The 24,892-nt window shown below is 37.5% G+C and overlaps 3 protein-coding genes across 3 annotated transcripts in view; 1 reads left to right on the top strand and 2 right to left on the bottom strand.

Moving 5' to 3' along the window:
- The window catches only part of LOC134846081 (protein cornichon homolog 1-like), a 30,385-nt gene extending 28,085 nt beyond the window's left edge, over positions 1-2,300 (bottom strand). Inside the window, exon 1 of the mRNA XM_063863287.1 lies at positions 2,024-2,300. Within this exon, the coding sequence (XP_063719357.1) occupies positions 2,024-2,286 (263 nt within the window). The 5' untranslated portion in view covers positions 2,287-2,300. The remainder of the gene's footprint in view (positions 1-2,023) is intronic.
- LOC134845551 (cytoplasmic dynein 2 intermediate chain 2-like) overlaps positions 1-24,892 on the top strand; it is a 405,850-nt gene that overhangs the window by 136,560 nt on the left and 244,398 nt on the right. The gene's annotated exons all lie outside the window — the stretch shown is intronic.
- The window catches only part of LOC134846147 (zinc finger matrin-type protein 2-like), a 209,456-nt gene continuing 188,834 nt past the window's right edge, over positions 4,271-24,892 (bottom strand). The window contains exons 2-6 of the mRNA XM_063863375.1: positions 6,089-6,121; positions 5,799-6,019; positions 5,599-5,672; positions 5,381-5,530; positions 4,271-4,642 (exon numbers count right to left, since the gene is read on the bottom strand). Coding sequence (XP_063719445.1) covers positions 4,485-4,642; positions 5,381-5,530; positions 5,599-5,672; positions 5,799-6,019; positions 6,089-6,103 — 618 coding nt within the window. The 5' untranslated portion in view covers positions 6,104-6,121 and the 3' untranslated portion in view covers positions 4,271-4,484. The remainder of the gene's footprint in view (positions 4,643-5,380; positions 5,531-5,598; positions 5,673-5,798; positions 6,020-6,088; positions 6,122-24,892) is intronic.

The raw sequence follows: 24,892 nt of genomic DNA, 5'->3' as shown, positions 1-24,892 counted from the left end.
CAAGCACTCATGAAATCTCACTATTTGCTGGCATAAAGTCAAGCATAATTTAGCCTTAGAAACTATCAAAAAAAGGTCAACAACTTTCGACTTAAAAACTACTTGTTGTCTCAAAATTGAGAAAACAATTAAACAATTTTAAAAAGTATGCCAATTTCAGTCTATTTGATCCTTCTCTTAGTCGTTTTGTACAAAAAAAAGAAGAAATAATGAACATTAAGAAAGGGTTTACAAATAAGACAAACTTAGAATAGAACGTGGGTTTAATATATATACACGCCCAAATTATAGCTGGGTCAGATATGTCTGTTGGTACTAATGATTCAGTGATTTTTCTACGCAATTTATTAACCCAAAAAAAACTGTGTTTCAATTCGATACCGCCTACTTCTTGCAATTTGTGACGGAACTATTTTATATGATCTGAAATACTCATGCACTGAGCTCAAATTTGAAAAGTTTTTACTGAAAAAGTTATTATATGGCCATTTTTCATAGAGATAGGGGGAACAAAAACTGGTAAATTGTTATAATTAACGCGCTATGGTAATTGTTGTTCCGACTTTCGATACGAAAGTAACGGAATATTTGTGCTCGTGGTGGGTTTTTTTTTCTTCAGACAAATTTCGACTTTTTAACTAGCCATTTTTGACGGAATTTTTTTATATCATTCAAAAGGTATTGTTATTGTGAGCTCAAATTTGAAAAGATATTTCACCTGTGAAAATTTTTCGTAAAGTTATGAGGGTTTAAAGATTGCCATTTTGACCAATTTGGGAGAATTAACGCGCGATATAATTCGCGCGATTAACGCGTAAGCGGAGATTTAATCCGTCTTATAAATTGTTCCAAATTGGTTGAATGAAGCTTATGTGCCATAATTGATTTGTTACAAGGAATGAAATCTATCTTTTTGTACTTAATATGGCGTGTGGGGGGATGCTTTTCTCAAAAAATTTCAACTTTAAGAAAAAAAAAAATTTTCATTTCATTTTATTTCTTTTAATTTTTTATGTTATTACTGCTGCTCCATAAACCTTAAAAGGCAGTCGGAACATTCAGGGCTTCGCCCTGATACGAGCAGTCTTGTTATAATATATAATCATTCCAATTCGAACTGAGTTAATAGATGCAAAAAATATTACCAAGTAATTTGCAAAAAAAGAGCAAAATATATCACTTTGGACTAAAGTAAAATAATTTGCTCTTTTTTTGCAAATTACTAAGTGATATATTTCGCATCTATTAACTCAAATTGGGATATATATTCAAATTGGGATATATAATTGGGATTCTTCATTTCCCGCTATTTAAATAGAAAATTAAATTGCTCCGGCGGTGTTCGATCCGACGCCAAAGTACAGAGTTTACTCATGATAATTAATTTCGCATTTCACAGTTCCGCGGAAAAATCAACATAAGCTTTCACGACAAGTTTGATGAAATTTTAGAAGAAATAGACATGCCCGAAAACGTTGCTTTGGAATTCTTTTCACAAAATTGCAATAAATCCCCAAAATTGGCAGAAAAACAGCTAAAAACAGACTGGAGAAAAATATAAAAAATATTCAAATTAATGCCAAAAATTTTTTATAATTTTCAATCAATTCAATTTGAATTTTTGTTTTTTTTAAATGGAAATCACTGACTTTGGATGTTCAGAGAAGTTTTTTTTAAAATAATTTTTAAAATTAATTAATTAAATTCAAACAAGCACTCATGAAATCTCACTATTTGCTGGCATAAAGTCAAGCATAATTTAGCCTTAGAAACTATCAAAAAAAAGGTCAACTCAACTTTCGACTTAAAAACTACTTGTTGTCTCAAAATTGAGAAAACAATTAAACAATTTTAAAAAGTATGCCAATTTCAGTCTATTTGATCCTTCTCTTAGTCGTTTTGCACGATTAGTTAATTAGTTACTAGAAAAATTCTTTCACATTTAACAAATAAAACTTATATTACCACAATTTAATTAATTACTCAACCTGATTTTCACCTTTCAAATAAAGCTTCAAATTACCTGTATATGTTATATGCAATCATTGGCAAATTCAGAGCGAAGGTGACTACATCCCCTGCTAGGAGAAATAGCAGATTGTAGAAAATGAGGATTCCGTATTCGGGCAACACGAGGGGGTTGAGACTGTTGCATTGTTCTATTGGGTTCTTGTAGTCCGTCTTGAGTTCGTCCACTGCTATGATTTGGTAGATAGCAAAAAATAACAGCACGCAGGCCAAAATGAGTGCTAAGAGGTAAGCAAGAGCAGCGAATGTGAATGCCATTCAATATCAAATCTAAAACTTAAAGCCAAGAACCTCAACAACAATTTCATAGCAAAAAAAAACTTTTAACACTAAGCAAGCCGGGAAGATTTTCACTAAAATTGACTTCAACTAAAATTTTGACTGCTAAAATTTTATGGAGAAAACTTACATGGAGAAAATTTGATGTAACACTATGCAAAAACCTTCGTTTTGTCGCAATGGGGTTCACCGTTAAAGCCGAATTAGAACAGTCGGAACTTCACTTCAACCAATGTAATGTACAGCATGTGTGGTATCAAATAAGAGCCCTTTCAGTCGTGCTATAATTTAGAGTCCAAAACATAACACTGATTGTTCAGATCAATTCACGACGTGATTGATAAGTAACTACGTCGAGAACTTTTTTTCCGCAAAATCAGGCACCAAAATTAAACACTGGAGAATTATATATCAGTGTTTCTGATTTAAAAAAACTTCAAAATTGGCTGTTAAAACTAATGAGTGTCTACATGTTTCCGTTTTTCAGGCTAGTTAACCGGGGGAACAACCTTACTATTTATTCGTCCAACATGTGACCTAAATCTAACCTCCCCTTTATCCAGGAAAACCAACATTTTAATTACACGGTAACCTGGTACACTTGATAAAAACAGAACATGGGTTTCTAAATAATTAAACCTCTTCAGACAAATCAAACATTTCGATAAACTAAGTTCTATTGTATATTTTTGCCAAAGTTCTAAAAGCTTACGACAAAACGTACCATGTATCCTAGTTTTTGACAACGTATTAATGGAAAAGAGTCAAAGAGCGCCAGGAAACGAAAACTTGACTTGTTTTTTGAGAAATTTCATTTTTCGAATTTTAATCTAAAGAGCGTGTCATTTCCGCCCCAAAACCAGTCAATTTCTTCCCAAGGTTTAACGTTACATTGGAGGCACCGCCCCGAGTACTTTAATTAATTTGCTTATTCAAGTATATCACAGCGAATAATAGGGACAACAGTAAAACATCTTGTATGTTTGATAATGATATCAAAGCGAAATAAAGGTATTAAAATTGGGCGGAAGCGACTGAGTTTTTGGGACGGGAGTGTCTGTTCAAGGGCACCATTATAATTTTGATTTTTGAAGGAAGAGCGCGCCCAAAAAACGCAATTTTTTGCTCAAATGTCCTAAAAAAGCCCAAAAAGCGGCTCACATTTTTTAAAAACAGGGTCTTTCTAGTTTTCTGGGAGCACTCTGCAAATCATAAAGACCTAAAAGCGCTACGAGGTCAAACTGTGCACTGGATAGGCGCACAATTTGGTGTATGTATGTTCCTGAAATCCAGAGAAGTCTTTAAACGGTGGCAGGACAATCTACCCTTTTTCAAACTACCCTATACCATTCTACCCTACAGGCCAATCTACCCTATACGTGGTATGTAGGATAGAATAGTATAGCGTAGATTAGCACAGGGTAGATTGGAATAGGGTAGAATGTCATGAACCCTCTAAACACGTTAAAATTTTGTCGGAACGATCAAAGAAAATGAAAGACCAAAAGAAGAACAAAGGGAGCGTCCTTATAGCGGAATCGGCTTACAATTCACAAAATGCAGTTTGGCTTCATGATGAAAGTCGAAAAACATTTGAAAATCCAATTCCTGCCCCTCGAGAAAATCCTACATCCGCCCTGATTACAAGTCAATCACGTTTTCGGAACTGCTGTTCAATAGTGGAGTTTCTTTTTTTAAACAAGGAAATGAAATGAATTTATAAAAAGTCAACATTTTAGCGCCAGCTTAAAAACTTTTCCTGAAAAAAGCAGAAAAATCATCACGACCTATATAAGCGTCTTCACTGCGCTCTAGTACTCTTATTAAAACGTTTCAGCTTAATAAGAGAGTCCGTAAAACTTGATCTCAAACCATCGAATGAAACTTAAAAACAACAAAGTCGGATCATATCGCGCTTCTTGCTTCGTATCCAGATAAGTTTTTCTGTGCGTCAATTTTGGAAAACGGTTGTTATATTTTTAATTGAAGTTGAGTTAAACACTTAATGCAAAACAAAATCATCGATTACAGAAAACAATATTTTTAAAAGTTTCTCCACAAAGCTCTACAATTATCCTTGAACCGCTTCGTTTTTCAGGTTTATCATCGTCAACGCTTGGCTGGGCTGTTTACTTCTCGTTAGCACCCGTAAAACTGTAATTCTCCCAAAAGAAATTTTATTTCTTCCCCGTGGATGTTGAAGCGAATCCTGAGAAGCCCATCATGGCAGCTAGCTCCGGGTCCATAGTCTCTTCCTCGGCCTCGTCCTCAGCCATGACGTCCGACTTCCTCTTCCTGTTTTTCTTCTTTTCCCTCCGCTGACTTTTTTGTCTTTCTTCCTAACAAATCACTTCAATTTAAAGCTTTTAAAACTTCCAATCCTCACATGCCCCGCTTAAGAAATTTAAGGTATTGAAGATTTCGTTCATTAAGGTCCGATTGCCACAAAATCTGGCATGCTGACTCACGCATTAAATTTTATAATTTATCTGATAAAAGCATTGGTTAGACAGAACAAATGATGCTAGTATGAGATGTAACCAAAAGAGCCCAATTTTGAGTTGGCTACTTTGCATTTTAAGAGCGTTTGAGGAGATTCAAAAGGCAGAAATGAAAAAATAAATTAATCTTCAAAAATCGCCTCCACCTCGCAACCTGCAAAGTTTTAAAAATAAAATGATTGTTCAGACCGTCCGATTCTTAACAGAATTGACATTTGTAAAAGCACCCGTTACAATATAAAAATAATGGTTAAAGGAGGTGAGGGGAAAACGAAAAAAAGCTCAAAGTTAGTTTTTGCATGCTGGTCGACCAATATCTGGCAAAACTTCACGCAGCTATTTAAAATTATGGTAAAACAAACTTTTTTATTTGGATTCTTAAAAAAAGGTCAATCAAACCCCTTTTAATTGACCTTTTTTAAGAAACCGAATAAAAAGTTTCCGTCACACCGGCATCAGCGAACAATTTAAAAACAGTTCAGTAAGTTTTTAATTCATCCAGAGAATTTTCAATTTAAAAAAATCCTCCACTTTGAGGGCACGAAACAAAACAACTAATCTTTTAGGAAAACTTGCCTCTTCTTTGATCTCGCTCATTCTTTCGTTGAAATCGTACTCCTTCTCTTTTTCCTCTAATTTCTTCTTATTCATGTCAAACCTTTTTCGTACGTCTTCTACTGTTGATTTTTTAACTTTCATTGACATTCCCAGATTACGTTGGTCTAAAACAAACTAAAATGTCACTCACGGATAATCAGAAATAATTCATGAAGTATTGTTAAATACTAACGTTTTTTGCCATTAATGTGATCGAGAAAATTTATCGAATCTTTGACCACACAATCACACACATTGCAGTAATATCTAAAAGATAAAACTGTTCATAGGACCAGTAACGTTTTTTGTTTTATCAACGATATCATTCATCTCCTTCCATCAAACTAAATAACTTGCATGAGATCAATCTTTAAAACAGAATTTAAGGCTTACCCGCCCTGTTGAGCAAGTGGAGTTGTTTTAGTGACAACCTGAGTTTTGCCAAGTCTAGAATCCAAATCAACTTTGTATTCTCTGTATTCAAGAGGTGCTCTTTTGGGTGCATCACTACTGTTTCTTGAGCTTCCACTCTCATCATTTGCCAGCTGAGCACGCAGTCTTGCTATTTGTTCGAATTCATCCTTGTCCCACTTTCGCCTGTGGTCCTCTGGTCTCTATAAACGATCAATATTTCACTTATATTATATTGCTAACATAGCTGGGTTACCTAATGATTAACTCACAGAAAGTCCAGACATTTCAAAAAGCAGATATCTGAAAACAAGTAAGAATAACGATGCCTGATTAGTGCCAGCCAGCGTTTTAAAATCCTCAACTATCTTAGTTTACATTCTCCCGATATCGTCTCATAGAGACCTGGCTCAAACCTGAAATTACCTATTCCGAAATCTTTCCATTAAACTGTCCCTATTCTGTTATTGCTCGCGTTGATCGTGCTTCTGGAGACCACGGAGGGGTTCTCATCGCCCTTAAGAACAGCTTTGTAACAAACTACTCTATTCTTTCTAACAATGCAGACTATTGCATTGGTTTATCAATTTATTCTGGATATCGTGATCATTGAGCCATTCCCCCCGAATTGGCACCGCGGAACCTTCCGTCGCAGCACGAAAAAGACATTAGAGGTCTTAGTGATCGTGTATGGTTGAAAAGTAGGCTAGAACATTCTGGAAATTTTAATTTTCGAAAATTCGATTGCAAACAGTCTATTTCTGAGCAATGCGGGAAATGGCCATTTTTGGCTGAAAAGTGACGAAAAACACAACAACAACCGATTTAGTGAGAGACAGACGGTCGGAAATATAGAAGAAAAACGAAGTCTCTTATCGTGACGATCACGCACGATAAGATAACTAATTGAATGGAGACAGTAGACGATAAGGAGGCTTCAGTAGGGAAGAAGGAAGTAGCAGTACCCTCCCGTACCACGAATTGAGAGTAATAACGACGTTATTGCAGAAAAGGCACGCAATCGGAGGCTCGGCCCCCCGAGAGACATCATATGGTGAAAGACTGTAATAAACTGACTTTTAAGCTACTCTGATGTCCTGAACATTTGAATTAACACCGGTATTATTTGTTATTTAAGAACATGAATAGCTAGGAAGAGTAAAGGGTCAATCCATCTCCAATGGATTTAATGTAGAACTGTCACCAAAAACATAAAAAATAGGATATTCGAGCCGTGTTTTTAATAGCAATCATGTAGTCTGGGGATCCGAGACCCAGCTGTGAATGTCTTCGCATGTAGGCGGAACCTGATTGAAAGTCGTTTGACTGATGGCCTAAAAATGGTAACTTTTCACTTAGCCCTAGACAGACCAAAAAACAACTGTATAGGTTGAGACGGTGAAAAACGAGTACTATTTAGGTAACTGACGCCGGCCAGTCGTCTATAGGTGCTTTTTTGCGCTCCGTCACTGTGTAGTATTTGAGCGAATGTTACACATGTCTTTATTCTTGTTTACAACCCCCCTGATACATCTGCATACCGAATACATATCAAATCTCTAGTTGAATGCATTCGTTAATTTAATACTAAATTAGCTTCTTTATCATGGCTCATACACACTCATGGGTGACTTCAATTTGCCCGACATCTGCTGGACATCTTTTTCTGGTCGTTCGGTTTACTCTAATTTGTTTCTTTCGACTATCGAAGAACCCGACCTTTTACCCCATTTTTATGTACCAGCTCATCGATCCGGTAACACCATGGACCTGACATTGTCATCCCAAACTGAACTATAAACAGTCTTCCCTGGCAAAAAAATGTTTTCAGACCACTTTCCCGTGTTTGCTTTCCTTACAATACCCAAATAAACACTGAGCACCGCCGGGCAAAATTTAAGCTCTCAATTTTCGAAAGCCTTATTATTTTGTTCAGTTTTCAATGAAAACATCAGCCCATGCTTTGTTAATCTTGATTTTACTCAAAACTCGAGTTTTGGCTCATAAAGTATCGAAGATTATGTACGTCACTGGTATTCTAAAATTATGGCAGTAATAAACTTTGCGTGTTGTGAAAACACCAAAGGGCGGCAACAACTTCCTTATTTTAATTCGTCTCACACTGTTCATCTTCTTAACAAACATCGAACAGCTTCAAGACTTAATAATATCATTCTACATCTCTCTTCATTATTACGATATTGATCAATCAATTGAACTCGATAAAACATGCTTATTTGAATCGTTATTTCCGGTTTCGACTCGTTACGGTTTTAAATATCTGCGCTCATTTAATCGAAACTGACTACCAAATCAAATGCAGTGGAAAGACAAAAAAGCTACCAATTCTTTGAAAATAGCCAATCTTATGAAAGACTACTTCTGTTTTGTGTTCCTATCAAGATCGAATTCTGCTCTATATGCACATGGCAATCCTTCAATTCTGTTAAACTTGTTTCAAATAAATGTTGTTCAAATAGAAACGTCAATCGCGTCAGCTTCAACTACATGTTTAACCAATGATAACCTTCCAACTTTTGTTCTTAGCAATTGCAACAATACTATCGCGCCACTTGTCGTTCAGCTGTTTGCTGATGCCTGTAACACCCAAAAACGGCCTACACTTTGGAAAAATGCTTACATAATACCCATCTTAAAAAAAAGCAATCCAAAAAAGGTTAAAAATTACCGCCCTATCAGTATCTTATATCAATTAACGCTTATTCTGGAGAGATCGATTTTCAATTTTATAAATACTCGAGTGAGACCAAACATTACTTCTGTTCGGCATGGTTTCACGACGAAACGATCAAACATTACCCAACTTGTTGAATATCTTGACGAAATTTATTCAAATAATGAGACAAGTCTTTCTGTATAATTTGATTTTTGCAAAGCTTTTGATCAAGTACCTCATCACATTCTACTGAGCAAACCGGCTAAGTTGGCCACAATTACACGTTTCTCGTTTTTTCTCTTTGTATCTGAGTGATCGTACTCAAATTGTAATGATTGAAACTTCATCTTCTTTGATAGGTTATGTTACTATTGGGGTGCCGCAAGGCAGCGTTTTAGGGCCACTATTGTTTGTTCTCTTCATTAATGACAGGCCCATTGCTCTTTTAACTTCTGACTGTTATTTAGTCGCTGATGACAGTAAACTGTATTCCAGCGCATTGCATTGTGACATTCAAAGAGATAAAGATCTTTTTTTTTAACAATAAGACTATCGAAAATGAAATGACGTTTAACGCCGATAAATGCAAAGTCGGAAACATCGCTCGGTCTTAATGATATCTCTATTCCTTCATTATACTCTATCAAAGATCTCGGGGTCACAATTTCTCAAAACTTGAAATGGGAAAAACATCTTAAACTCAAGCTTATTGCGGTTAAAATATTTTTTCATTTTACCAAATGTTCTGTTCCATACAACGTCTTATTGCGGACCGCATAAGAAGTTTCCTTCCATACGGCAGTAAAATATGGTTTCCTTCCTTATTTTAAAGGCGTAAACTTGAAATGTTTTAAAAATGTATAAAATGGGTGACGGCTCTCAGTGACTACACTGAGCAATTGAAGGTGACCTGTTCCTTGCCAATATTTTTCTTCATTGCATTATGCTACTTGGTTTGTCTCAATAGAGAGCTTAATGAGAAACACGATTTCGACAATTGCAAATTCAATAATTTTACCTTCTCCGCCAAAGATCATCGTATCATTGCCTAACCTAGACTGACAGCTGCCAAGAAATGTCGTCTATTCTTCACCCAGCAGTTTTTCTTCTATCGCGTCTGCCGATATGTAAACATGCTATATTCCAATGATTTTGCAGCTATTTTTGCATCTCCTGAAGCGTTTAAGAAGTCACTCAAAAACTATCTGCAAGCGAGAGATAACTCATTTGACCTAAACAACTCCTGTACTATGTTTTTCTCCTGTAATTGCATCAATTGCCATTCTTAGTAAACCTTGATTATATACTTAATACTTGTTTATAGTTTGTTGCTCGCCGTGTCACTATAGAAATGTAATACATCAAGTAAATAGCCTTTCAATAATCTGTATGATGCCTTTACTTATGGTAAGTAGTATTAGTAGTAGTAGTAGTAGTAGTAGTAGTAGTAGTAGTAGTAGCAAAATGCACATTATCTTCAGACCACCGAAATTTAGGTAATGTTCAAGATTGAAACTAAAATGAAATAATATCAAGACCAGCTAGTCTAGCGGTAACGTACTTGACCTGAAACCGAAAGGTCGCCGGTTCGAATCCCGGTCATTCCAAGTATTTTACTACTGAAAAACTTGGAATACACTTGATTTGAACCGGATAAAAAATGTTCCTAAGTCAAACTTGTTTTTAAATGATGTTCTGGACATGAACTTAATTAGACTTTGGCCAGAATTGACTTCTAACTTCTGGCAAGCGTGAAAATCCCCACTTATTGACAAAAGTAGTGACAATAAAGTCGCTTTCGATTTAGATTTTGTTTAAAACTTGATAATTTTGTTCCGAAATAGATATTATTCCGTTGTTTCCTCTTAATGATTTTCGATAATTATTGAAGGAAAAATATATCTATATTGAGCAATCGTGTTCTCAATCGAGATTCATACAACCAATCTACAGACCAACGATATACTCGACCGACCCACCACAGACCGAACACAGGTGGAAACATGGTCCGCCGACAATCGACGACAAACCAGACGAAACCCTTGACGACTCAGTTTTTTGTGAGTGAGAAGTACCTCAGTGAAAGGTGATTGTGCAATTTCACGAAGGGGTATGCAGACAGCTACCTGCAAGTGAGACAGGAATCTCCCCAACAGTTTTTGATGGCCGAAGATGACAAAAAAAATTGTAAGATGTAACTTTTCAGTTTAGTTTCTTCATAAACCAGAGTTATAATTGTTTTACGATCCTTTAAAGTTTTTCATTGTGACCCATCAAATCCATTCAGTGTGCTAAAATGTTGATTTCAATATGTTTACCGTGCTTTTGCCAATAGTCTAACCCGAATACCCCACCCAGAAAATCCAAAATCCAAAAAAAAAATCGAAAATCGAAAAAATTTGATTAAAAGTTAAAATTTTGTTTCATTTGCTAGTTTATAAATAGTAGTCGATAACTCAAACCCGAACCCACCGTTCCGACCCGTTAGAAAAAAATTTTGTGGAAATTTTGGAGAAAATTTTCGCAAAAAATTGAAAAATCCGAAATCGACCCCAAATCGTCTAATTTTGGTACCAAACTGACGTAGACGATAAGAAAAAAAAAATTTCGAAATAAAAAAAAAAAAATTTGTCATTTTTACCGCGAAAATGAAAAACAGCCCGGCAAACGAAAGCACTGCCAAATTTTGCAGTGTACAGACCCCTTAGCACTAAATCAAGTCAATCCTTTTGAGTTTTTGCAACTCCGGTTGTTTCTGAGCAGGTGTGAGATTCTCAAAATCCGGTTGAATTGATTCCCCCCAGATTTTTTTTATCGTGCCGAATGCCGTCGTAAATCTATATATTAGCCGCTAGCTCGCTCTCTCGTGCTCATAAAACGCTACCGTATATCGCAATATTGTTATGCCCTTGGTGGTTTAAGTCTTAACCACAAGTACCAATCAAAACGTGCCCAAACTTTTTTAGACGGCGAATTAGCCCATAGAAATGATATAATAATCTGGCACGACCTGATCAACAATTCAATCAGCAAGCACAATAGTAACCACGATACACCACTCACGGAATTCGAACTGCGCAACATTCTGCTTTATTACAAAAGTAATATTGCTGCAATTGTATATTGTCAACGAGTCGAAACTCCTAATATCTACAATTTGCTTTGCTCAACGGGCATTTTAATTTTAAGCGTTACTGGCGACTTAATCTCTAAGCGTAGGCAGAAATGCACTCGCCTACTCCGTCAGTACTTCCAAATTCACCAAGAAACTGGCCTTGAACTAAAGTCTTTCTCGATATTCCGAAGTAATACGGCAAACTTAAGAAAAATATAGAACAAAAAATAGCGACCCTCTCAAAAAAAGCGTCGTGCCGAACGCAACCGCCGCCTAGCTGTCGAATCTGCAGCAAAGAACCTTTGATATTCTTTGTAGTGTCAATGTATTTCAATTTGTAATTTAATTCTAAATTACTGTTTTCCTTTTTTTTTTATTTCCGCTCGCTCTAAATTGTAAAGAAGAACTTCCCACCCCCCTTTTTATTGCAACTCCGGTTTTTTCTGAGCAGGTGTGAAGATTGACATCACACTTGACTTTTTAATCCGCTTTTTTCGATAGTTCACAACCGCCCGCTTTTCCTTTATTTAAAGCTAAGTCATGACAGATAAGCAAGCTCAGAAGCTGTCTAGGTGTTTTGACGGACGTAAGAAATATGAGGATGACTTTTATAGGCTCTATTCAGATCCGAAAGACTCACTCTTAGCAAAGGTAAGGACAGTCAAAGTTGAAAGGTTTATCCAGCAGTGCCAAATAGCAATAGAAAACGCAATGAGGAAAAACGAAACCTTCGCATTCTTGCTCAAAAAACGCTAGAACCTAGCAGTGCTCTCGCTGATCTTGACACTTGGTTGATCAGCATTACTTGCGCTCGAGATCAAATGCTGGAATTGTCAATTAGGCACTTGGAAATGGCGAAAACTTTGTTTCCAGAAACTGGAGATGCTGACCAGCAAGCATCGCGAGCTGCTTCAACTGTGAGCCGGTCCACCCGATATAGTTCCCTGCACTCTAGAGCGTTTTCAATGACTTCCAGTCAGCGCAAAGGCGAACTCGAAAAAGCAAAATTGCGACGTCTTGAAATCGAGCGACAAAATGAAACAGGTATCCGCCTAAATCAAAAAGAAAACGAATTGGCTCTTGAGACACTTGTTGAGGAGAACAAACGAAAGCTCAATGAGGCCAATATTGTTGAAACTGAGTTAATGGATGATGATTCGGACATTGATACTGACATCAATAAAACCGCTCTGCCTTCGAGTAGAACACAACAAGTTGTCGCTGAAACCCGAACAAAAGATTGGGAATATGAAGCACTCGATACACAATCGGCGGAACTTGCATCAACTATAACCATTGTTCCCCGACAAGAACCTCAACCTCCGGACATCGCCAATTTGATTTCTTCGTCTCTACCACCAAGCACGGTTGATCTAATAAACGTCCACCTTTTTCCATCCAGTAGCAACCCAAGCGTTTGCCTACCATTACAATCGGTGGTATCATCTACCGTTCATAATTTGAAGATTCCTTCTCAACTTCTCCCACCGCCGCCGCCACCACCCCCGCCCCCGTCCTCGCCCCGCTTCCTTTCATTCCACGTATGCCAGCAGCAATGGACCCCACATTACATGCTTCTGTCCCAATTAATACAACAGTCAATACTGCAACCCAGCCGGTGAACCTGATTCCTATTAGTGCTCCACCAGCGAGTATTAATAACTCAACTCGTGTTTCAACAAATCAACCATCCTTCAACCATCCACATCCAGTTCGTTATATACCCAATATGAATAACTGGAGAATGGCACCTCCAACCACCGCGCCATTTACCGCATCAGATTCTACAGTACCCCAGGCGTTAAATACCGTTCAAACTGTCACACCAATAGTGCAACCACCACTTTCAAAATACCCGTGCACTGTTGGAGGGACAGTGTTTTACAATAACCAAGCGCAAGTGTCAACACAGCAGTTGTCTCAAGTCCCCAGCTATCCACATAGTGCCTTAGCTTATCCGACATCATTTGTTCCTCAGCCACCCAGTTTTGCTTCAACCTCAGTTCAACCACCACCTAATGCAGTAACCCTTGAAGATTTAAAGGAAATACTACTTTTCAACCGTAAGGATCCATTACCACTGTGGAACCTTAGGAAATACGGCGGTTGTCCACTTCAGTGGCTTGTATGGATTGGACAATTCCGAGGTGCTGTGGACTCTCAAAACTTGTCAGATGATGTTAAGCTGCACTACCTTAAATCATTAGTCAAAGATAAAGCTGAGACTGCTATAGCTGAGTTTGCCTATAGTGGTACGATATACAAAGATGCTCTCATGAAACTTGAGAGAAAATTTGGCCAACCTCAATTAATAATACGTGCATATCTGGACAAACTTTATAATTCACCGCCCGTTAAGATGCATAGTTCCGACAGCATCATAAATTTTGCATCCATGATAGCAAGCATAGTTGGAGTGTTCAAATCTTTACATTACAACGCAGACCTTGAAAGTGCAACACTTCTCGATAAAGCAATAGAGAAGCTCCCACCTAATATGAAAGAGTCTTGGTCGTTCCACACCGTAAAACGGAGTTTGTATGCTCTGTCTTTAATTGATTTCAATCATTGGCTGGAAGATAAAGCTGAAGCGCATGAACGTATGCGTCCTTCATCAAATTATAATAGAAATCAGGATAATTCGGTTCGGACAAAAAACCAATGTTAAAGTGTTTGCCGCAAACTCGCAAGCTAAGTTTGACGCAAATATTCAATATAGTCCATGTTTAGTTTGTAAAGGCAAGCATTCAATTTTTAAATGTAGCGTTTTTAAAGAAAAAAATCCAACACAGCGTGCTAAATTTTGCGCTGAAAATAAGCTTTGCTTTTCTTGTTTTCAAGGAAATCACATGTTTAGTAAATGTCCCAAGCCCAAAACTGTCCTAAACCACAGTGCAAGAGCACTCATAATGTGTTACTGCACGGCGCAGAACGCGTTTTCCCTACAAATAACCAATCTGGTTATGCACCGCACACAACTGCAGCCAATCCCGCAGTTCAAACTCCATTTAGACCCACGACGCAAAACAATACTTGTGGGACATCCCTTATGAATCTAAAAGCACTGATGCCACTTATAAATCTCACATTATCATCAAATGACTCTGAAACCACCGCACTTGTGTTATGTGACACAGCTTGCAGTCACTCTTGTATTTCACCTGAACTCGCTCGCAGACTCAATCTGACAGGTAGGAAAATTGATTTGACTGTCAATGGCGCCAATTGTTCCGAAGATATTACTTCAGAACAAGTTGATTTGAACGTTTCTTCTGAATTTGATCCAGATATTTTGTTCACCGTTTTTGCATATGTAAAAAACAACATTTACATAAGTTCAGATATAATTAACGTTCGTAGGTTGCAAGAGAAATACTCTCACTTGGAACCAATTGATTCAGTCGAATTTCGGTACGCTGATGTCGAAATGATTTTAGGTCAAGATGTTTATGGGTACATTTGTCCTCTGGAATACTGCCAGGATAAAAGCCAAAAATCACCTTTCGCCGTTCGCCTCCCAATTGGATGGGTCTTAAGTGGTCCACTCCCTGCCTCCACCGGCCTGATCTCAACATGCTTCAGCCGGTGGAGGCAGGGAGTGTGTAAGTTTGATGTAAATTACAAAAAAGATGTAAGTTTGGTACAGCAGGTCAAATCTTGGTACGAACTTGAATCATACGGTACGTATAAACAAGTAGATGCCCGATCGTCAGAAGATAGAAGAGCGAATAAAATTTTAGAAGCATCAACTAAACATGATGGTGATAGATACGCCGTTGGAATGCTTTGGGCCGAAGACCACTCACAGTTGCCCAACAACTACTACTCCGCCTTAGCACAAATTAAATCTCTGGAAAAACGTTTAGGCAAAGACACAAACCTCAGTGCTTTATACGCAAAAAACATTCAAGAAGATTTTGACAAAGGTTACGTCATCAAAGTGAATACACATGACTGCACAAATCGTTCCGCTAGGGAATGGTATCTTCCTCATCACCCCGTGATTAATCCAAATAAACCCGGAAAAGTCCGCCGCGTCCTAAATGGTGCAGCCAAATTTCATGGATCGTCACTTAATAAAGCTCTTTTGGTTGGCCCAGATTTGCTTCAGAATCTGCTGGCCGTTCTAATGAGATTCCGTCAACATCAACATGCATTATCAGCTGATATTGAAGGCATGTTCCTTCAGTTTGGTGTTCTCCCAATCGACCAACTGTCACTTCGTTGACAAAATTCGTGAGCAATGTCAAAGAGATTCAGAAAGAGTTATGTACGTCAAGCGACAATTTAAGTCAAGTTAAGGAGATTCTAAGTAGTGAAGGTCAAGAATCGCATGTTCTAGGTTTGAAATGGGATCACGTTCTCGATACATTGGTAGTTAGTCGAGGTGTAATCAGAGAACTGAAGGATACTGTTACCCAACGTACAGTTCTAAGTTTTGTCTCGTCAGTTTTCGACCCTATTGGGTTAGTCGCTCCGTACACTGTCAGAGCCCGATTACTTCTTAAAGAGATTTGGAGAATCAGTGGTCAACAATGGAATAACCCACTTCCTTTGGATTTGAATGCCAAACTCCTCGAATGGCGGTCTGGTCTACCCATCCTGGGTCAACTGATCATACCGAGATGCTACTTTCCATCCGCAGTTGACAAAATTAAACTCCATATGTTTGGTGACAGTTCACAGGAAGTCTTCTGTGCAGTTGGATTTCTCCGTGCGCGCATTATTGATACACATGAGACAAAACTCGCCTTCATTTTGGGTAAAGCCCGCGTAGCACCAATGAAGGCTATTTCCATCCCAAAATTAGAGCTGCAAGCTTCTTTGCTTGCTACACGTCTCAAAATAGATATCATGAAAGCACTTTCGATCCCTATAAATGATGTCTTTATGTGGACTGACAGCACCACTGTGCTACAATGGCTCCATTCGACTGCAAAGCAGCCAGTATTCGTCGCTAATCGAGTAGGCGAAATACTGGAAGTTACCACTGTCGACGAATGGTATCACGTAGATACTGAAAACAACCCAGCTGATACTGGTACTCGAGGTATTGCCGCTGAAGCCTTGAAGGACAGCAGCTGGACTCAAGGTCCCAGATTCCTCAGAACCAGTGATTGGCCCTTTCGACCAAATGTCGATGTGATAACAAAAAAATTAAAAGGTCCTATCGATGATGTGATCGATACTGCCACTAATTTTGTAATCAATCCGTCAGTCCCTGAACCCGTCATCAAGTGGAAACGTTACAACTCGTTTCTCAAATTATTGCGCGTAGTAGCAATCATCCTCCGATTAAATCCTAAATTTAATCATTTCCGTGGAACAATCGCTAATATCGTTAAACCGTCTGAGATAGATAATTCTCAACAAATGTTGTTTCTTCTTTCTCAAAAAGAAGCGTTCCCCTCAGAGTTCAAATTATTGAGTTCTGAGAAATATGTTAAGAATGTAAGCCCTATTGCAACTCTCTCCCCATTCATTGACCCCGATGGACTTCTTAGATCCATAGGACGCTTTAGTCGACTCTCTAAACTCAAATTTAAAAATAAATATCCCATCATACCTGATGGCCGTCATCCATTAGTCAAATTGTTTGTGGCTCATCAACACAACAAACATGAGCATCAGTCAATTGACTACCTACGATCTGTCACCCAGATAGAAATGCAATCTTAAAACTAAGATCATTGCTCCGTAACATTGAACTTAATTGTAAAAACTGCCGAAAGCGAAAGTTGAAAACCATCACCCCTTTCACGTCTGATCTGCCAATTGAGCGTCATGGATACTGCCAAGCGCCCTTCAACAATTGCGGAGTCGATTACTTCGGACCCTTTCATGTAACAATCCGTAGGACTTCGGAGAAACGTTGGGCGTTTTTGTTCACTTGTTTGACCACTAGAGCCATCCATATTGAAGTCGTACCATCAATGGATTCAAGCTCCTGTGTCATGGGAGTAGAACGACTCATTGCTAGACGAGGAACTCCATCGAACATTTGGTCCGATAATGGTACAAACTTTGTCGGTGCAGAGAAAGAGCTTCTTCTGTGTACTCGAGCATGGAATGATCTTGCACCCGCTCTCCTTGTCCACAAAGGCATCGAATGGAAGTATAACCCACCATCTTCACCACATCATGGTGGCTCTTGGGAACGTCTTGTACGTAGTTGCAAGAGAGTTTTCTACTCCATCCTCACACCCCGTAAATTAACCGACGAGGTACTCCAGACCACATTTTGTCTGGTGGAACAGTCCCTCAATGCGCGTCCACTCACAGCGGTAAGCAGTGACCCGAATAAGATTGAGGCTTTAACGCCAAATCACTTCTTGATAGGCCAGCGCTCAGTTATTTTCCCGTCGATTGCGACGGACGAACATTTCGACCATCGAAAGCGTTATCTTCGCGCACAAGGATACGCTAACGCCATCTGGACTAGATGGCTACGCGAGTAAGTTCCGACTCTCAACAAACGCCGTAAGTGGCACACACCTACCGAACAAGAACTCAAAGCCGGAGATCTTGTTTGGATCGTCGAGGATAGTAGCCCGCGTGGTTACTACCCTCTCGCTCGCGTCAAAACGCTTAACTATGGCAAAGACGCTACCGCCCGTTCCGCACTCCTTAAAACCGCAACAGGAGATTTAACCCAACCTCTTGTTAAACTCGCCCCAGTTCTCGCTCCGTTGGGGCCCGAGGATGTTCAAGATTGAAACTAAAAAGGAAAGCATATCAAGACCAGCTAGTCTATCGGTAACGTACTTGACCTGAAACGGAAAGTTCGCCGGTTCGAATCCCGGTCATTCCAAGTATTTTACTACAAAAAAACTTGGAATACAATTGATTTGAACCGGATAAAAAATGTTCCTAAGTCAAACTTGTTTTTAAATGATGTTCTGGACATGAAATTAATTAGACTTTGGCCAGAATTGACTTCTAACTTCTGGCAAGCGTGAAAATCCCCACTTATTGGCAAAAGTAGTGACAATAAAGTCGCTTTCGATTCCGATTTCGTTTAGAACTTGATAATTTTGTTCCGAAACAGATATTATTCCGTTGTTTCCTCTGAATGATTTTCGATAATTATTGGAGGAAATATATATATATATATATATATATATATATATATATATATATATATATATATAATGAACAATCGTGTTCTCAATCGAGATACATACAGCCAATCTACAGACCGACGATATACTCGACCGACCCACCACAGACCGAACACAGGTGGAAACAGGTAAAAAAAATTATATTTTATGTATTTTGATTACAAATTATATACTTTCTTGACACGTTTTTTAAAAAAATTTTCTAGTTAATTATTTTGAATAAAAAGCCTTCGAAAAAGGTTTAAAAATTGCAGATTGATAACTCACACAGAGACAAATCTGATGTTCGCACCACTTGCGATACAACAAGAATTGAAGAAAAACAGCAAGGCATTCAAGAATTAGCAGAGGACTTCGAAAAAGTAACTCAATGGGTTTCTGATACCGACCGCCTGTGACCTTTTTCATGAGTCCAAGTTCATTTTCAAAACCATGAGGGCCAATTTCCCCTAACTATCTGAATTCTCAAGAGTAAACTGTAATTATGGCTGCAGTTTAATCGCTGCCTGTAGAATAAGCGCTGGGTTACCACTGATGATTCTCACAATATCATCAACATACCCTAGGAAAACTTTACCACGCACTGCTTCAGATTGATCCTTTTCAAGTTGTTCAATACATGCCTTTTACGACCGAATTTTGTCAGAAATGTTGGCAGTTTTGGTTTCTGATAAACACCCACAGTTTACGTGATACCAGTTCAAGGAAACTTCTCAATCATTTCCTTTTGTTCTAAAGGTCACTCTCTTTCGATAATGAAGGCAGATACCGTTTCGATTTTTTTTTATTCGATTTCTTAATTGTGGTATTACTTATTTAACAAAAATTTCCTGTAATCGGACTCCTACACAATTTTTCAAGATTTCTTTAGCCATCCGCATCACTGATCTCTTCCTTCTTTTCCATGGCAAGCGCTTTTTCTTTGATGTCTTTTTCGATTTTCATGAAAAGTTTCAGAAACCGGGCTTGAACACGTGCGATAAGTTTTCAGGAGCAAGGAGTTAAGACTGAAAATTAAATCCCAAAATTTTTTCGGTTTTTTATTCAAAACGTATGTCTAAAACAAAATTATGACTCAGAGCCTTCCAGACGAACTAATTACAAATTGTTTAATTAATTTTTGAGTTTCAAAATTTCCTTATCTGGAAAAGTTTTTTGAAGTCAACTTGATTGGATAAAATTTTCAACAGGATGGTTTAGAACCAAAACTTATTTGAATTATTGTAAATAACCTTCGTTCAGAATGTTTTTTTTTGTCATTTAGATTAGTTCATTGTAAGAATCCTGACGATGCATTTAGTTGCTAAAACGTTTGAAATTTACTTTATATCAAGAATCTCTTCGACTTTATTTGTTATTTTGCAATAGACCAAAAATCGAAAAGCTTAAAAATCCAACTGATTTTCACTTGAAAGGCCAGCTTCTTAAAAACTTTGAAGATTTTCAAATATGTATAGGAAGTTTTCTTAGTTATAGATTTTTGAAATGTTCATTCAAATGTTTTCGCACATTTTGTGCATCATCAGGATAGAAAGTTTCTGTGCAATATTTACAAAACGATCAAAGATCGGAAAATGAGATTCATGTTTTAAAAGACTCTAAGAAATTTTTGACTAATCAAACTTAGAAAACTGTAATTACATATAAAATTACGTAACCATTAATCACTTTTTCCAGTAAATTTTTGATATTTTTATAATTTTTGTTCTTTCCTTGTTATAAAATTTTAATTTTGGAATATTTTACAATTCTGACATGTCAGTTTCTTGAATTTTAGCCATGTGATACGTGGACTACAATTTTACTGTTATTTCCCGGCTCCTAATATCATCGCCTGTGTTGATTTTCGGCCTCTCCCTGCAAATATGCAAAGCGTCTAGTGTGAGTAGTTTCTGATTGTTGGCTGTTTGGTCTATAATCCCTGACTTCATACCATGAGAAACGTCTCGAATACGACTTTATACATTATACCAGATTTTTTACGGTTTTGTCTGCCTGATAACGGTGTTTTTTTTCAGAGCAAGTGGTGCAGAGCTTTCAATTGAGACTTCTGAGGTCTGAGATAAGCCAGGCAAATGCGGATAGGACTAGGGCATCGGGTGATCTAACAAAAATAAGGGAGGTAGTGAGAAAGGGTACATATGAGAAGTGGTGGCCTTCGGTAAAATTCTATCTGAAAATGCAAGCGAGGTGTAGCGTCCCCGAAGATCTTGGAGAAAACAGAATTGGACTCTGATGAGAGTATAATCTCCCTTGATGTAAAGAATTGCTGTTGAAACAACCCTGTGGAAATTATATGAGCGAATCAATCCTCCGGAAAATCTCGCGAAACTAAAAAAACTACTAAGATTGGCAGTGAGTAAGGTTCACTTTGAATGCAATGGTTTGTGGTATATACAAAAAGACGGTTTAGCAGTGGGCGCCTCCCATGTAGTAATACTGGCGATTTGTGGCTTAAAGAACACGAACCTGCATTAATGAAAGAAGTACCAAAATTGACTGTGTCGAATGAGGATAATAAGGAAGTCTGGCCTGGGTATCAGAAAAAGGTGAGATATCGAACTAAAGGGGTAGAATGCGAAGCTTGTTTGAATTGGTACCATTTAGGGTATGGTAACATATCGGAATCCGAATACACAGACATCGCTGAAACAGTATGGTATTGCATGACTTGTATAAAACAACAAGAAGCAGATCGGACTGAGAATGGTGTTAAATTTTTTCTAAGATATGTGAACGACATTGTTGGAACTGTCAAGGGTGATCCTGGGGTAGTGCTGGAAGCTGCCAATAAATTGCATCCAGACTTGCATTTCACCATAGAAGGACTTGATTGAAACGGTATTTTGGCCTTTTTGGATTTAATAGTCAACGTGGACTCAGGGAAAAAGGTCACATGTGGGTTGTATAAAAACCCAATGATACCGGCATCATTCTAATTTTTATAGATTGCGCACCTTTGATGTACAAGAGAAACGTTGTTGAAGGGACGGTCCATAAAGTTTTCAGAAGTACCTCAAAATGAAAAAGTTTTGACCGGGCATTGTGAACAAAGTCGGAAACAACGGAGTGAAAACGAATATCTGTAAAATTGCACCGGCAGGGTAGTGTTTGAAACTCTTATTAAGATCATTGACGGAAAGAAAAATTTAGAGGTGATTTATTATGCACATGGCAACCCTTCAATTCTGTTAAACTTGTTTCAAATAATTGTTCAAATTGAAACGTCAATCGCGTCAGCTTCAACTACATGTTTAACCAATGATAACCTTCCAACTTTTGTTCTTAGCAACTGCAACAATACTATCGCGCCACTTGTCGTTCAGCTGTATGCTGATGTCTGTAACACCCAAAAATGGCCAGCACTTTGGAAAAGTGCTTACATAATACCCATCTTAAAAAATAGCAATCCAGAAAAGGTAAAAAATTACAGCCCTATCAGTATCTTATATCAATTAACGCTTATTCTGGAGAGATCGATTTTCAATTTTATAAATACTCGAGTGAGACCAAACATTACTTCTGTTCGGCATGGTTTCATGACAAAACGATCAACCATTACCCAACTTCTTGAATATCTTGACGAAATTTATTCAAATAATGAGACAAGTCTTTCTGTATATTTGGATTTTTGCAAAGCTTTTGATCAAGTACCTCATCACATTCTACTGAGCAAACTGGCTAAGTTGGCCACAATTACACGTTTCTCGATTTTTCTCTTTGTATCTGAGTGATCGTACTCAAATTGTAATGATTGAAACTTCATCTTCTTTGATAGGTTATGTTACTATTGGAGTGCCGCAAGGCAGCGTTTTAGGGCCACTATTGTTTGTTCTCTTCATTAATGACATGCCCATTGCTCTTCTAACTTTTGACTGTTATTTAGTCGCTGATGACAGTAAACTGTATTCCAGCGCAATGCATTGTGACATTCAAAGAGATAAAGACCTTTTTAACAATTGGACTATCGAAAATGAAATGACGTTTAACGCCAATAAATGCAAAGTCGGAAACATCGCTCGGTCTTAATGATATCTCTATTCCTTCATTATACTCTGTCAAAGATCTCGGGGTCACAATTTCTCAAAACTTGAAATGGGAAAAACATCTTTAACTCAAGCTTGTTGCGGTTGAAATATCTTTTCATTTTACCAAATGTTCTGTTCCATACAACGTCTTATTGCGGACCAAGTTTAAATTTATCAACTTTGCATAAGAAGTTTTCTTCCCTACGGCAGTCAAATAGGGTTTCCTTCCTTACTTTAAAGGCGTAAACTTGAATTGTTTCAAAAATGTATAAAATGGGTGACGGTTCTCAGTGATTACACTGAGCAATTGAAGGTGACCTGTTCCTTGCCAATATTTTTCTTCATTGAATTATGCTACTTGGTTTGTCTCAATAGAGAGCTTAATGAGAAACACGATTTCGACATTTGCAAATTCAATAATTTTACCTTCTCCGCCAAAGATCATCGTATCACTGCCTAACCTAGACTGACAGCTGCCAAGAAATGTCGTCTCTTCTTCACCGAGCAGTTCTTCTTCTATCGCGTCTGCCGATATGTAAACATGCTATATTCCAAAGATTTTGCAGCTATTTTTGCATCTCCTGAAGCGTTTAAGAAGTCACTCAAAAACTATCTGCAAGCGAGAGATAACTCATTTGACCTAAACAACTCCTGTACTATGTTTTTCGCCTGTAATTGCATCAATTGCCATTCATAGTAAACCTTGATTATATACTTAATACTTGTGTATAATTTGTTGCTCGCCGTGTCACTATAGTAATTTAATACATCAAGTAAATAGCCTTTCAATAATCTGTATGATGCCTTTATATATGTTATAGGAAATTAATTCTTTCAGTAGTAGTAGTAGTAGTAGTAGTAGTAGTAGTAGTAGAAGTAGCAAAGAGCACATTATCTTCAGACGACCGAAATTTAGGTTAAAAAAATCAAAATTTTATGTATTTTGATTACAAATTATATACTTTCTTGACAGGTTTTTCTTTTAAAATTTCTAGTTAATTATTCTGAATAAAAAGCCTTTAAAAAAGGTTTAAAAGTTGCAGATTGATAGTTAACACAGAGACAAATCTGATGTTTGCAACACTTGCGATACAAGAATAATTGAAGAAAAACAGCATGGCATTCAAGAATTAGCAGAGGACTTCGAAAAAAAAACTCAATGGGTTTCTGATACCGACCGCCTGTGACCTTTTTCATGAGTCCAAGTTCACTTTCAAAACCATGAGGGCCAATTTCCCCTAATTATCTGGTTTCTCAAGAGTAAACTGTAATTATGGCTGCAGTTTAATCGCTGCCTGTAGAACAACCGCTGGGTCACCACTCATGATTCTCACATTATCAGCAACATACCCTAGGAAAACTTTACCACGCACTGCTTCAGATTGATCCTTTTCAAGTTGTTCAATACATGCCTTTTACGACCGAATTTTGTCAGAATTGTTGGCAGTTTTGGTTTCTGATAAACACCCACAGTTTACGTGATACCAGTTCAAGGAAGCTTCTCAATCATTTCCTTTTGTTCTAAAGGTCACTCTCATTCGATAATGAAGGCAGACACCGTTTTGGTTTTTATTAAGTTTCTTCATTGTGGTATTACTTATTTAACAAAAATTTCCTCTCATCGGACTCCTACACAATTTTTCAAGATTTCTTTAGCCATCCGCATCACTGATCTCTTCCTTCTTTTCCATGGCAAGCGCTTTTTTCATTGATGTCTTTTTCAATTTTCATGAAAAGTTTCAGAAACCGGGCTTGAACACGTGCGATAAGTTTTCAGGAGCAAGGAGTTAAGACTGAAAATTAAGTCCCAAAAATTTTTCGGTTTTTTATTCAAAACGTATGTCTAAAACAAAATTATGACTCAGAACCTTCCAGACGCGAACTAATTACAAATTGTTTAATTAATTTTTGAGTTTAAAAATTTTCTTATCTGGAAAAGTTTTTTGAAGTCAACTTGATTGGCTAAAATTTTCAGCATGATGGTTTAGAACCAAAACTTATTTGAATTATTGTAAAAAAAAATTCGTAAATGATGTTTTTTTGTCATTTAGATTAGCTCATTGTAAGAATCCTGACGATGCATTTAGTTGCTAAAACGTTTGAAATTTACTTTATATCAAGAATCTCTTCGATTT

The sequence above is a fragment of the Symsagittifera roscoffensis genome, chromosome 5 (assembly GCF_963678635.1).
Source record: "Symsagittifera roscoffensis chromosome 5, txSymRosc1.1, whole genome shotgun sequence".
NCBI lineage: Eukaryota > Metazoa > Xenacoelomorpha > Acoela > Convolutidae > Symsagittifera > Symsagittifera roscoffensis.
Note: the sequence above shows the minus strand (reverse complement) of the source record. Positions and strands in the feature narration are given on the sequence as shown.